The following is a 15,767-nucleotide window of genomic DNA, read 5'->3' as shown; positions in this document are numbered from 1 at the left end:
GTTCTGGAGCTGTCCCGGTCTTCACACCAAGTGTCTTTTGAGGGAAATGCATCCCAGGCTCTTGCATGAGACAACAGAGGTGTGTGTGTGTGTGTGTGTGCAGGACTGTCTTGCACACAGTCCACACGAATGACATTTTTATTTCTGTCAGCTAATTTTTTTCTTCTTCATCATCTTACCATAGAAAAGACAGGTTGTGATCTTTTTTTGGGGGAACGCTGAGCTGAAAATTAACTCAAAAATATGAACGTTTTAAAAAAATATTCTGTAGAAATACTTCACGTTAAGACAGAGCAAATATGGAGTACGCTGTTTTTTTAAACAGTTGTGTTTCGTTACACATACAATCCTTTGCAGAAAAATTGGACACGTACACCAGAGGTGTGAAATATTGTTGCAGAAAATCTAATGGCACTTTTTGTATTTGATTTTTTTTAATGTTAAAATTATATAGCGATGCATAACATTCAGACAAGATACATTAGCTCAAAGACAGAAGTAGCTAATGTACTGCCACACACAAATACATAGGCTGTATTATGTATATGTGGGATCGAGCAGAAACTCATGTACATAGTCACTTACACACAGACACACACACACACAGACACACACACACAAGCATACTTGTGCACGTAGCACTAATGATTGCGGTGTGAGAACTGCCTATGTCACTCCAATTATCAATCTACATTGATGCTGAGTGTTAAGGGTATTCCTTGCCCGTCCTTGTTTGCGAGGCATACTGGCCTGCTTGTTTTCAGTCGAGACACTGGAGTAAAACAATCCCAAGCCTTCAGCACAAGATAGTACGCCCATACAAATCCCCTAAATACCATCCTCCATCCACAGAAACTCGCAGAGGTGCAGCAAATGTCAGGCCGAGTGTGTCGTGTCAGTATGATCGCGCTCTCTCGCTGCCTATTGTCATTGAGCAGCTCGTGTCCGAAATATTGATTACTTGCCTTGACAAATTGCACGTAATGTTGAAGGAATTCAAAAGATCCAATGGTCTTGTCAGCGGATGACTCGGACGACTTAGCATAAATTATGCCGGCCTGCGCCACTGTAAAGCCGAGAAATGAGATGTAAGATCGTCCTGCTAAACCTGGTGTTAAGAGTTGCTCTCAGCGACACACTCCTTATTAACAGAGGAATCTGTTTGTAACACCAGTCACATAGATTACCTGGTAAGGACTCCAGCGACAACACTGCTATTAGATTAGCCACAATGTCAACATTCATACACACAGTGAATTCAATTAGGACCGTCAATTTATTTCTGAAAGGTCAAGTTGGTCTGACCTTAACAAACCTTGCTAAGAAAACTATACAGTCGTGGGTGTCAGCCAATAAGGATATTTTTCATGCCCGCTCCTTAAAAATCTGACTCAGCGTGGACGTGCCACAAGTGGACTTGTTGGCACATCCACGGCCCGCCGTGTGGCCCGAGGGTCACTGTTTAGGACGGCTGTTGTCGGACCTGCTGACTTCACCTTTGCTTCAGTCTGCCTATAGGCAGCTCCTACTACTACTAGCCCTCGGCTCGTCGTCCAATTACAACATCTGTGCCATTGACCTTGGCAGCGCCGCTCACCGTGTCCTAGAAAGTGTTAACAGCAGCGGCCTTTCATCTGGCTATTGCTTCCTCCGCGTTGGATCCCCCATGAGCCCCCGGCCCCAGGGGCGAGGCACAACACATGCATGGGATTTGCATGTTATCACTAAACACGCTGCCGAGCGCTTAGCCACGAATCACCGGGAATCTGGGAAACGAAGAAGAGGAAGACTGCCAACACGCGTCAACGTTTTCTGTATCCTTACAGCAGGTATTGCTGGTAAATCACTTCCAAGTCAAACCTTGATGTAAAAACACATCCTGAAACATGTCTGGGGGGAAACACAGGAAACATGAAAGGCAAGGCTGGATGGACTTATGAGGTGCGAAGGAGGATATAGAATGACAAGACCCCGACTAAAAGTGACAATGTGGTTGTTTCCCCACTTCCCCTGCAGTGGGACTTTGTCAGGCTTTTGTTTTAATTGGCCTTCACCATTTGGTGGAGGTCTCTGGACCACCCACAAAGACCTGTTTTCTAGAAGACATTCAAATATGGCCCAACACACACACACACACACACACACACACACACACACACCGACAAGGTAATGTCCTGATGGACGGGAAGGGAGAGGAGAGGCGAGAGACGGACGAGAGACGAGAAAGAGAGAGACGAGAGAGAGAGAGGCTTGTGAGTGATAAACTAGTTGTAGTGAAATAGGCCTTTACTTCGAAATGCTAAATATTTTTGCTTACAGATTTATTCACCTCAATACATTATACATGTATTATTGTATAGTGTAAACAGACAGAATCTGCCTTCAGATTTTGCTTTGACCTGCTATAATAATGATGATGATAATAATTATAATAATAATAATATAATAAAAGCACAACAGATAGATCATTAAAACTCAGTTGCATCTTACACGAAAGACAAAAAGAGAAAGAGGGAGAGAGATACAGACAGAGGGGGGGGGGGGTAACTTTCGTTCTTGATACACGGCACAGTCATCTGGACGGGGTGCCGTCATTGAATACTGTATTGAGAATGCTTGCACAAACAAATCGTTAATGTTTTGGCTGCATCACATGTACGGGCAGTGACAAAGGTCTCTGTGTCAGTGCAGATGTGGCTGCAGCACTCTGCAGTGGGCTGCCGGGTCTGCAGTGGGCTGCTGGGTCTGGCCGGGTGCAGGCAGAGAGCCGGGCTGCTGAGGACCACTCCTCTGCAGGTGGCAGGATGCTCGGCCGGCCAGCGGCACATGTCACGGTGGTGGAAGGCATCGCGTCATGCTCTCATAGTTTCACTTCTCTGTAGCAGAATAGCGAAAAAGAGAAAACAAGTTAAATGGTAACTGGAAGTTATGATAGAGAAACGGAGGGGGGGGGGGGAGAAATATACGGTGAAAAGGAATCACGAGGTGGGAAAAAAAAGAAACACGGGCACAAGAATTTTCACATTGTTGAATCGAGCAGGCTATTTGCCCCCCCCCCCCCCCCCACACACACACACACCTCGTAGCTTTGGTTGAACCTGCGGCGATTTATCTGTAGTTTAAGGGTCCTAAGCACTCGTCACATGCCTGGGAGGAATGCAGTGTACAGGCCCAGCAGGAGGGCTGGAAGTGCAGGCAGTCTATTAGAGATTACAACATGGTGGGCCAGAAGCGTGTACAGCGTTAGAATAGCCACCAGATTCGCTGAATTTCAGTTCGAAGCCAGTCAAAATTTGAATAATTTACCGATAAAAAGCTCAAAAAACTCCTCTTATTTTTGTGGTTACTACAGACATATATTTTAACTTGCCCTGTGTGTAATCGGTGTTGTTATAGGGCATGCCTGTATTGGTGTGTGTGTGTGTGTGTGTGTGTGACTGTCCGTATTGTCTATTTGAATCTGGAGATTGTTAAGAATGGAGAATTTGTAATTGCTTAGTGCTTTTCTCAATGCACGGCTCTGTGGCTTTCACAGAATCAGTGGAAAGCATGAATACCTCATCTGATATAATATGTCAGATTAGCGGTTTCAGTTAGCATGCCAAAGATTGCTGGGCAAGATAGCGGATACACAGATTCTAAGTGTACAATCCCCCTATTGACCATGTTAAGCTTCATATTTTCATCTCCGTAAAGCAGGACTCTTAGCGGAATGAAAAACTGATTGGATTTTTTCAGTCCTTCCTTTTTCATGCTATGGGAGAATCAATACTGCCACCCCCATCCAACAGCACACATGCAAACAAATACACACACACACACACACACACACACACACACACACACACACACACACACACACACTCTCTCCCTCTCTTTCGTATAGGCACACGCTCGCACTCTTATTCTCTGAAACACACGCACATACACACACATTGTGTCGCCTTTACACTGCTGTGCACATCAATACATGTGTTTCAGGAAGACTATGTCTTAACAATGGCAATATTGTGGGACTATTGATAATGCATGATTATGATAATCAGAAATTATTAGAAAATACGTGTAATTTTTTTTTGCTCTTTAATTTCATGTCACGTATGATTTATTGATTAATCATAGGAATGTGCAATCTCTTGCCCAAAAAAGCTTCAGTGAAAACCAGTAGTCCTGTGTATTTTTTAATATTCCCTCTCTAACGTGGCAACGCTGCAGAAAGCTGGAGCCTATAATATTTGTCAGTTGTTTGTCAGTTTGTCACAAATGATGAAAAAATGTACAATGCAGGCCTTTACCCATTCACTTGAGACATAAACGATACTGAAATAAAGGAATTGTTGTTTTAATGTGTGTGCATGTGTGGTCTGCTGTTAGTGTGTGTGTGTGTGTGTGTGCGTGTGTGTTTGCGCACGCGCATGTGTGTGTGTGTGTGTGTGCATGCCTCATTGAGTATGAGCTGAGTTGGGTGAGGTCACAGGCATACAAAGACCCCCACTTGTAATTGTATGAATGAATAAGAGAGATTGGCAGTAATACCGTTCTGATAACTAATCAGCTTGTGCCTACGAGCCACAGTGCCCACTCATTTGTGTTGACCTTTCAACCCGCAATTATGGAAATAAGTTTCGCTGTCCCCCGCTTGGCTAAGGAGTGTCTTTTCTTCTAGCCTCGGTCACATGTCATGGGCTATTCTAGTCTCTCCCTGCTTTTCATGTTTTGATTTGGATTTTTGATGGCAGTAGCAACCAGTTCAAACATGCAGTCATTTTTAATGATATTTATTCCAGTGGTTGTTTATTGAATTTTAGTGTCGAGTGACACAAAAAGAAATCTGGCCAGAGGAAGGAGTCGTCACGCAATAGAAGTCAGGATGTAGGTATAAATAAAGCTATGTCTCCTTTTATCCAATACCTCATCTTTTGTATATTCTCGGGAGATTCTTTTGGCTGTGGGGAGAAAAATAATAATAATGTCTTCCATTATTGCAGTGATGAAAATTGGTAGCCCTTCCAAAAATCTCCCAGTTAATCATCAGCCAAAAGAGCCCATTACCACCGTTGGCTAGAAATCACAGGAGGTGTGATGAATTTCTCTGCTAATGATTCATTGTAATAAGGACAGAGGGTGACGACCACGATGCAGTGACCGACATTTATTATGCTGTTGGAAATAAGATTAAGGATTGTTTAGGTGTTATTTACTTAGCACATCATTGTACAGAAAAGCCCAAATAGCCATACATTCACATATAGAGACACATGCAACCAGAGTCAGTATGGCTTAAAACAAAAGGAAGTTGATTTTTCTGGTTGATACATAAAGAGCTGCACTCACACATTTAATAAAGGCTTTGAGTAAAGTTAAAAGAAACACACAAGGGAGGAAAGTGGTCTGTGACTGAACATAAGCCTCTCTCGCCCTCTCTCACACACACACTCACGCACACACATATGCACACATGCACATGCACGCACACATATGAACATGCACACACCCACACACACAATCATGCACGCACGCACACACGCACACACGCACACACACACACACACACACACACACACACACACACACACACACACACACACACACACACACACATACACACACATACCCTGCTAGAACACAAAGTAAAAGGCACACACCAGGGAGATCATGCCCCTGGTTGTGATCAGGTGTACATCAGAGCCATGTTCCGGGCACATGCCAGCTCTGTTTGTTGGGGGTGGTAGGATGTGAGAGAGGAAGTGGCTTCCTACAGCTGTGATTAAACATGTGTAACTAATCAGAGACATTGCTGCCATGGCACTAGCATGTAATTTGTCGAGTCTTTTCTTTTTTTCTGAAAGCACGAGAGAAGGGAGAGAACGAGAGAAAGAAACAGAGAGATGGATCCCTGAGTAAACTTGAAACGTTTTGCGGATTTTGGATGTAAAATGTATCTTCATGCTTTGCGTTTCAATAGAGGACAACAGGGCACAATTTTCAATGACACTGATATAGATTTGAATAAAACCATTTCTATGTGCTAGAAGGGTCGAATTCGGTGAGTTTAAATTTGATTTCAATATATTGTTTTGACTTTTAATCAAAATTTAAGGGTCAAATTGTGCAGGAGCAACAATGTATTAGATAGTATTCTATATATATTTTTTCACAGCATAATATTTCTTACATCCAACATAATTTCAGCATATATAGTCTAAAGAAATGTGAATATGTGCATTTGTGTGTGTGTGTGTGTGTGTGTGTGTCTGTGACTGTGTGTGTGTGTTTACTATGTGTGCATGTAGGTAATTACCTTGTTTAGATTCAGGTTCATAAAGTGTTACTTTAAAAATGCTAAATGAACACGCTGAGGCAGGCATTTGAAATTCAGGTGGAAATGACTGGGCTTGATAGCAGAGGGGAATCTTAATGGGGCCATCAAAGACCTGATTTGTACCCAACAGATGAGGCAGCTGTGAATTGTATGAAATATTGGAAATCAATAGGTTCTATGGAATTTCATTAAGCGGCAGTATCCACAATTGATAGGCCCTCATAATTTGATGGATTGCACAAAGAAAATTATTAGCTAGCTCTATGGAGAGAGAGAGAATGCGCAATACTGGGTCTTGAGATTTGGTGAACTAGGGCAATTTGTTCAGAGTGAAAAATAAATAAATAAATAAAAAAGATATTGATTTTGGTTATGTTAAAAGAGAGAAAAAAATCTGAGGTTAAATCTTTGTAGAGGTGTGCTGCAAATATGTGGATACTTTATTGATCATTTATTCATTAATTCTTTTCTTTTTTTGCCCACTCTCCCCCTCCCTTCATGTCTCTTTCTCCCCTTATTCCCTTCCACCTCTTTCCTTCTCTCTCTCTCTCTCTCCCGGTCCTCCCCAGCCCAGAGTGATGTACTGGATGATGCCGACAGCGGGAATGAAAGCCGTAGTGGGAGTGAAGAGACCCATGTGTGCGAGAAGTGTTGCGCTGAGTTCTTCAAGTGGTCGGACTTCTGTGAACATTTAAAAAGCTGCACCAAGAACCCGCTGGTGCTCATCATAAATGAGAATGAGGGTGCTCCCAACCCCTCCCAGGAGTACCCTGCAGAGCCCTCTCCTGTACCCAGCTGCCCCAGTGACCAGGCAGACAGCGAGGACCCTGGAGAGGGCAACCAAAGCCCCATTGGGGAGGGAGAGGAGGTCCCAGAGATTACACCCCCGGAGGGGGTCAGTGCCCTGGAGAAGGAGGACGAGCCGATGGAGCTGGAACTATCTCTTGATAAACCCCTGGACCCAGAGGAGAGAGATGCAGTGTCCCCTGAGCCAGATGGCTCCCTACCTCAGTTAAGCGATGCTGCCCCCTCTGCAGTCGCAAGCTACACCATGCCAAGCACCAACGTCACCCTGGAAACACTTCATGGGACACGGGTAGCTGTAGCCCAGTTTTCGCAGAGTGTGAGGGCGGCGGCGGCAGGCAGTGGGGTCTCCACCATGGCCATTCCCATGATCCTGGATCAGCTGATGGCCCTCCAGCAGCAGCAGATCCACCAGCTGCAACTGATAGAACAGATCCGGAGTCAGGTCGCTCTGATGAACAGACAGCCTGCCTCGCAGTCGACTGTCAACCTCACCCATCACAGTTCTGTGGCTGGAGTACAAGGGGCTGTATCATCCTGTGTCCCACCGGCAACGAACCAGCTGCAGCTGCATAACTTCATAACTCCCCCTGTCCATCAGATGCCTATTAGGTTGCCAGCCACTCTAAGTGGGCAAGGCCCCTCTCCTCTTACCTCAGCAATAGACGGGACTCTCTCTCACACACTACAAAGTGGCAGTCAGCAGTCTAACTCGTCAAACCCCACTACATCCACAGTTAACTCAGTCTTCCCCCCACCCAGCAGCAATGGGCTGTCATCTCTGCTGCCCCCCTGCTCCTCCTCTGTAATGAATAAAAACAACAGTAGCAGCAGCAGCAGTAGTGTAACAGGTGGTGGTGGCACCAGCAGCAGCTCAGTCCTTCCCAGAAACTGCTCCTCTCCTCCGTCGCTAAGCCACGGCAGCCTCCTGAGCTCAGCCTCGAGTCTACCACTGATACCTCACAGTTCTTCGAGCAGCGTCATCTTTCCCAACCCGCTAGCCAGCATAGCAGCCACGGCCAATGCTCTTGACCCCCTCTCTGCGCTGATGAAGCACCGCAAGGGGAAGCCCCCCAACGTTTCTGTGTTTGACACTAAGCCCAGCTCTGAAGACCCCTTCTTTAAGCATAAGTGTCGATTCTGTGCCAAAGTGTTTGGCAGTGACAGCGCCCTGCAGATCCACCTGCGCTCCCACACTGGAGAGAGGCCCTTCAAATGTAACATATGTGGAAACCGTTTTTCCACAAAGGGGAATCTAAAAGTTCACTTCCAGAGGCACAAAGAGAAATATCCACATATTCAAATGAATCCCTACCCTGTACCAGAGTACCTGGATAACGTACCCACCAGCTCAGGCATCCCATATGGCATGTCTCTTCCCCCTGAGAAGCCAGTGACCACATGGCTAGACAGCAAACCTGTACTCCCCACTGTTCCCACCTCAATTGGACTCCAGCTCCCTCCCACTTTGCCAAGCATGATCGGAGGTTTTGGTGAGTCTCCAAGTATAACCCCTCTCAACAGATCCCCACAGAGGCCATCTCCTCCATCAAGTGAGTGTCCATCACTGTCCCCTAATATTCTCATCGATTCTGGAATGACCACTACTTCACTATCCCCGAAACCAAACCCAGGGAGTGATGTATCTCGCCACCTGAAAAGCGAGGGTGTTCACTTGCCTCCAAACTGCTCCACTAGGCCAGGGGAGAACACCACCACCACAACTGTAGTAACTCAAGCTGTACTTTCCACCTCCGTCACCTCCACCACATCTACCAGCAGTAGCCAGGTCACTGAAACTGTCAATAACCCTGACCCTATTTCCCATCCTGTCCTCCCTGCGCTCTCAGAGCAGTTCAAGGCCAGATTTCCCTTTGGCGGCCTCCTAGACTCTATGCAAACATCTGAGACCTCAAAACTACAACAACTGGTGGAGAATATTGACAAAAAAATGACTGACCCCAACCAGTGTGTCATCTGCCATCGGGTTCTGAGCTGTCAGAGTGCTCTCAAGATGCACTACCGCATCCACACTGGTGAGAGGCCTTTCAAATGCAAGATATGTGGGCGGGCGTTCACCACCAAGGGGAACCTGAAAACACACTTTGGCGTCCATAGATCGAAACCTCCACTCCGTGTCCAGCACTCCTGTCCTATCTGCCAGAAGAAGTTCACCAATGCAGTTGTCCTACAGCAGCATATCCGTATGCACATGGGAGGGCAGATCCCAAACACCCCGCTGCCTGAGAGTCTTCAGGAAATGGATGCAGATCTCTCTTTTGATGAAAAGAGCTTAGATGCAATGAGTAACTATGATGATGACTTTCTGGATGAAATGGAGCTGGCTATGGAGGAGGAAGCTGACCTAAAGGAAGGAGAAATGGATCCATCTAAACCTTATTCACCAGGTAGCTCCCCGCCGACCTCCGTCATCTCCAGCATAGCTGCCTTGGAGAACCAGATGAAGATGATTGACTCCACTGCTAACATGACCCGTGCATTCAGTCAGAAGACTACACGAAATGGCAACAGTTTTGGAGGAGAGGGTGATTTCTTTACTAACGATTCCCTATCTGCAATGGGGGATATGGAAGGTCAGAGCCTGGGAAGTCCGGCCCTGTCTGAGTCCTCTGGCTCCATGCAGCACTTATCCCCGACCCACAGCCACTCAGAGAGCCAGCACTCTAAGTCCCCCACTACACTCAATAACAATAACAACAACAGCAGCGCCATGACAGAAGAGGAAGGGCAGGAAAGCAATCCAGCAGGCCTGACAACAGTGAAGTCTGAGAAATCAGAGACCCCTTCCCCACTTCCTGCATCTGAAGGCACTGGGGCCCTGGACCTCACTGCCACTCAGCCTGGCAGGCACTTTATCAAGGAGGAGAGCCACTTAAATTTGCTCTTCCTTAACAGAGACCGAGGTATGTTCAAAACTATCAAATAGTTGAGTTACACACAAATTATTTGATTTTTGTTTTGATTCCATATTCAAATAAACATCAACACAGATATAAAATTACAATTATTTCTAACATAATGTTATTGCTAAACTAACTGCTTCATATTCTTTTTGAGGGTAGCATCATGTAATATATACAATTTTGAATTGAAATTGAATATAGTTGCTGGATTTCACCCCTCTTTAAGCAATAAATAATTGTAAACATTACCGACTCTAAATATTATTATGAGATTTTTATTATAAAACAATTTATTAATGCTACAGTAATATTATCACCATTAAATACTGCCTTCGGTGTTATGTAATTGACCTTGAAAATATGAGAATATAAAAATGTGTACTCTTTCCTTAAGGCCTGAGCGCTCCTAATTTGGCCACCACGGCATCCAACATGATCAAAATGGAAATGAATGGCCACAGCAAGGCAATGTCCCTGAGTGACAACCCTCACCTTCCTGTGGGCATCCAGGTGCCTGCCGCAGCACCCCAGACAACCATGAGCCCCAGCATCACCCCTATGCTGGCCCCACCCCCTCCCAGACGCACCCCAAAGCAGCACAACTGCCACTCCTGTGGGAAGAACTTCTCCTCAGCCAGCGCCCTGCAGATACATGAACGCACCCACACTGGGGAGAAACCCTTTGGCTGCTCTATCTGTGGAAGGGCTTTCACCACTAAAGGCAATCTGAAGGTAGGCGTTAACCTAATATTGTATCATCAGTTATTTAAAGTTAACATAACCTAATACCATATAAAGGGACTGTGACACAGTTATAGTACATTAATTACGCATCATAAAATCAGAATAAAAAGCAGTAACAGCTCTATTAATCAACAGAACACTAAATCACTTTTAAATAAGATATTACTTACTTTAACCTATACCTATTTTGCATTATTATATGAAAGAATACCAAATGTATGTAACACAGAAATTGCTGATGCATTAAAAGAGGCAAGACTTTCATGAGGTTTCACCTTGTCTTGATCCTCAGGTGCACATGGGCACACACATGTGGAACAATGCGCCTGCCCGCAGGGGTCGGCGTCTGTCCGTGGAGAATCCCATGGCCTTGTTGGGCGGAGATGCCATGAAGTTCAGCGAGATGTTTCAAAAGGATCTGGCAGCCAGGGCCATGAATGTCGACCCAGGCTTCTGGAATCAGTACGCAGCCGCCATTACCAATGGCCTGGCCATGAAGAACAATGAGATCTCCGTGATCCAGAACGGAGGCATCACCCAGCTGCCTGTCAGCCTGGGTGCAGCAGGAATCACCTCATTGGGAGCCCTGCCTGGAGGAATGGACCAGGTACACACCAGTGGCAGCCCTCCCATGACAGCCATGGACAAAAGTGGCCTGGATGTCGGGGCCAGTCGGCCTTTCTCCAGGTTCATGGAGGAGAACAAAGAGATTGGGATCAATTAAGGACTTTTTTTCTGTATTATTACAAGGTAGGCTATGAAAAAAAAGACTAAGAGTCTTATGACAAGGAAAGAAACTGTTAATCCAGTTTGAACTCATACGTACTATATTATGTACAGATGAAGTATTTTTTGTTTGGTTTTGCAAATATAGTATTTAGTACTGATTAGAGGTTTTTGCCTTTCACCCATCCCCTCCTCCTAGATATTTTTCCCATACAAAGAATAATTTGTCTCTTGTTTGAGAATATGTTGTCTTGCAAGATTTGCATGGTACTTATTGGTTTTATCAGTATGTTTGACTGCTTTTTGAATTATTTTGAAACCAGGATCCTGTTACATGTGTGATGGGCAAACGTCCCATGTGAACAGGAGTAAAAGAGAAAACAGACTAGATGCAGAGGACTAGCCCATGTCTGCCAACCCTGTTTGTGATTGTCCTTTCAAACATAAAGGAGCTACGGACAGACTGATGAAAAGACTAAACTATAGTGTTTCTGTGCTCGCCTGATTTTTTTTCCCTCATGAACTAGAAAACTTGAAAAAAATGTTTGAACTATTTTAATCTTTACATTTAGTCTCCCAGCATTGTCTTATAATATTGTCATGTGTCTTTAGTATTTATGATATTGACAAAAAAGCGGGTATATAAAAATATATTTAATGGCCCAAGCATTTTATGATCCATTTTTTTTCTAAAATGCAGGCTTCACTTATGAATATCTCTCTCAATAAAGACAATGTGTCATTGTGAAGTGAACGGCAAGGAGAGCCCCGGTGAGGTTGAATTTGGATATCTGTTCAGACTGTGGCGTGGTGGAGAGGCTGGAGGTATCCGAAGCTGCTATGACCACAACCCTGCTTTTAACCTTTGTAAAAAAAATAAAAATGAAAAGAGTTATCCTTTCAAAAAGAAATATCTATGTATAGAAATACGAACAAATCTAAAACAGGTATGCATATTTTGTATCACATAAAAGATAGACACCATGAGTTGAGAGTATTTGTCATGTTTGTGAATGCACTTTTTAAAAACAAGAGGTTTTTGTCTGTGAGTTAGCGTTAACCTTTTCACTGAGCTATCTATCACGTGCTGTTTTAACTGTCTCCAGCATACCACTCGGTCCTCTGTTGTTGCGTCTGTGCTACTTACCAGAGTCCAAACTCATCCCTCAATCAAACCTTCTTAAATAAAACAAGAGAGAAAACTGGTCACCTGTGTCTGGTTTTCCTCCCTGAGCCGCCGTTTCCTGTCCTCTGTCAGCGCCGTTATTGCGTCACAGGACATGACGCGTCCGTCGTAAGAATCTCGCGCAGCGCGCTCTTTCCTTCTCCCGCGTTTGGTTCAAACTGCTCTCGCGCTCTTCAGACGGAACGACTATATGGGAAATATGACGTCAGGCACCTTTTGTTGTACTGTATTTCAACATTACCTCAGAAAATTATAGTTTATTTTGTTGAAGAAATTTGCTAATTTTATTGTTATTATTACTTTTTACGTATTCTTTCTCATATATATACACACACACACACAAACACACACACAATTTTATAACATCATGATAAGTTTGTACGTCAAACCATTCGTCAAAAATGTCTGTTAAAAAGGAAAACATGAATATGACCCAGGATTGACCAGCACATTTCATGTAGTATTTGATATTTTTTTTTGGAAACAAATGCCTTCCTTATATAGATATGTATGGTGCTGTCCAAAAATAAAACGAATGCAAAACATTTCAGAGAGGCTCCTCCAAACTGGATGTTTTATTTTAGGAATACCAAATAAATAATGGAGCTCTTCGGGGACAAATGGCAATCATGGCCACAGTTCCCAAACAGTTTGTGCTGATTAAACACATGCATACAATACAATCCCACTGAATCCCAAAGAACCTGTTTTATTTGGTACGTTACTTTTCCTGCGCCAAGAGTCATAAAACAGCTAAATTACACATTATGATAACACAGCAAACATTATTTCTACTATTTACATTATTATTCAGATTATTATTCACATTGGTGTGTGTATGTGTGTGTGTGTGTGTGTGTGCGTGTGTGTGTAAGAGAGACACAAACACCAGCAGATGTTGACAGCAAACCTTCATCTCCCTGCTCGACTGAACACAGATGCACGTCGGACACGTTGACTTGAGATGCACCACGTTATAATTTGCAGTAGGCTACTAAAGGAGGCATTAATGGCGGCTGGTGTGCCAAACACTGAATGCTCTGCTCCGCAAATGTTGTCCTTCACGTCATGACTCCAGTTCACATGAGGCTGTGAATCTCTGGAGCAGAGCATGCAAATCAAATATTCTGATCTGGCTTTGTTTGGTCTTTGAATGTGAAGCGCTGACCACAGGAGGCGATACGGGGGGGGGGCGTGTGGGTCACCCTGCACACATCAATCAATCAATCAATCAATCAATCAATCAATCAATCAATCAATCAATCAATCAATCAATCAATCAATCAAGTTGCATTTTATTTCGCGAATTTCTAGCTGCAACAGCCAGTTTTATTCCTTTTTTTTCATTTGCCCCCCCCCCCCAATTGTATCCAGCCAATTGCCCCACTCTTCCGAGCCGCCCCGGTCGCTGCTCCACCCCCTCTCCCGATCCGGGGATGGCTGCAGACTATCACATGCCTCCTCCGATACATGTGGAGTCGCCAGTCGCTTCTTTTCACCTGACAGTGAGGAGTTTCACCAGGGGGACGTAGCGCGTGGGAGGATTACGCTAGTCCCCCTCTCCAGTTCCTCCTCCCAACGAATCAACGATCCCCGTGTTAGACAACGGAATACACCACTACGCTACCCGAATCCCCCCCCCCAGTGTTTTATTCAAACTTATACACTTATACACTCTCCCTCGAGTATAATTTATTTGTTAGAATTAATCACCACAAAAGCACAGTGTACTGGAGTTAAATTGTCGTACCATCTGTAATTATAGAAATAGGTTAAAAACCAGTGATGAAGTGTGACTCCTACATCATGGACGTGCACCATGTCAACCATAGCATCTTTACCAGTTATGACTGGACGCATTGGCCTCCCTGTGTGTTAAGCCCTTAACCTCTAACCCAAAGGTAACTGTAGAGGCTGTGTGTGTGTGTGTGTGTGTGTGTGTGTGTGTGTGTGTGTGTGTGTGTGTGTGTGTGTGTGTGTGTGTGTGTGTGTGTGTGTGTGTGTGTGTGTGTGTGTTAGATGGGCATATGCACTACATAAAATCCCAGTCAAATATATAACGAACAATGAATCCCAATCCCAAGTAAAACGTCTTAGTGAGCACTCCGAATGTGATTCCGCTGAATTCTGGGTCCTACTTATGAAAGTGTCCACTTTGTTGTTGATAACACAATAGGAATCATGAGGGCAGGGGCCAACGTGTGTTAGACAATCCATGTTTGTCCCTCTGACAATCATTCTGCCTCACACGGGCTGCAATATGTCTGAAACAAAAATGTGCCCAGCCATTTCAACTGATAACTAAGATGCATTCCTGCTGCCCTGGGCCAGTGAGTGTCTGTGAGGCAACATTGTTTCTGGACGGTTGTGGCTGTTGTAATGTCATGAAATCATATTACACACACACACACACACACACACACACACACAAACACATAGAAACACACATACCTTTCCCATCTGGTTAAAACCAGCAGCGGTGCTATATTCAATGCTGTGAATCACTTCAACACATGTGCGGTGCAGGCCACCCACTCCGAAAAATGATTTGATGCAACAGTTGTGATATTACAGCACTGCACTTTTAATATTAGTGTCATTTTATAATGTTGTGATTCAAACAATGACTTATTGTTTCAAAATACAATAATAATAATAATAATATAAAGAATATGAAATATGAACAGGATTGATACCATTTGACAGCTGGCAATAAACACACACACACACACACACACACACACACACACACACACACACGTAGCCATACACCATCACAAACACAGGCTCTTATACACGCACACATACACAGACAAACACACGTACACACACAGACACACACACACAATCACTCTCTTTCTATCTCTCTCTATCTCTCTCTCTCACACACACACACACACACACACACACACACACACACAATCGCTCACTCTCTCTCTCTCTCACACACACACACACACACACACACACACACACAAGCAGGCACAGACACGCACACACTTTCTCACACACAAGATTATAACAGACACTTTTAAACATGGAGATATCAAATATTCCCACT

At 44.3% G+C, this 15,767-nt stretch overlaps 1 protein-coding gene across 1 annotated transcript in view; it reads left to right on the top strand.

Annotated features, from left to right (window-relative positions):
* sall3a (spalt-like transcription factor 3a) overlaps positions 1 to 11,518 on the top strand; it is a 62,327-nt gene extending 50,809 nt beyond the window's left edge. The window contains exons 2-5 of the mRNA XM_056286972.1: positions 6,892 to 7,595; positions 7,695 to 10,050; positions 10,445 to 10,782; positions 11,087 to 11,518. Of these exons, the coding sequence (XP_056142947.1) occupies positions 6,892 to 7,595; positions 7,695 to 10,050; positions 10,445 to 10,782; positions 11,087 to 11,518 (3,830 nt within the window). The remainder of the gene's footprint in view (positions 1 to 6,891; positions 7,596 to 7,694; positions 10,051 to 10,444; positions 10,783 to 11,086) is intronic.
* The last annotated feature ends 4,249 nt before the right edge of the window (positions 11,519 to 15,767 follow it).

This window comes from Lampris incognitus, chromosome 9 (assembly GCF_029633865.1).
Source record: "Lampris incognitus isolate fLamInc1 chromosome 9, fLamInc1.hap2, whole genome shotgun sequence".
NCBI lineage: Eukaryota > Metazoa > Chordata > Actinopteri > Lampriformes > Lampridae > Lampris > Lampris incognitus.
Note: the sequence above shows the minus strand (reverse complement) of the source record. Positions and strands in the feature narration are given on the sequence as shown.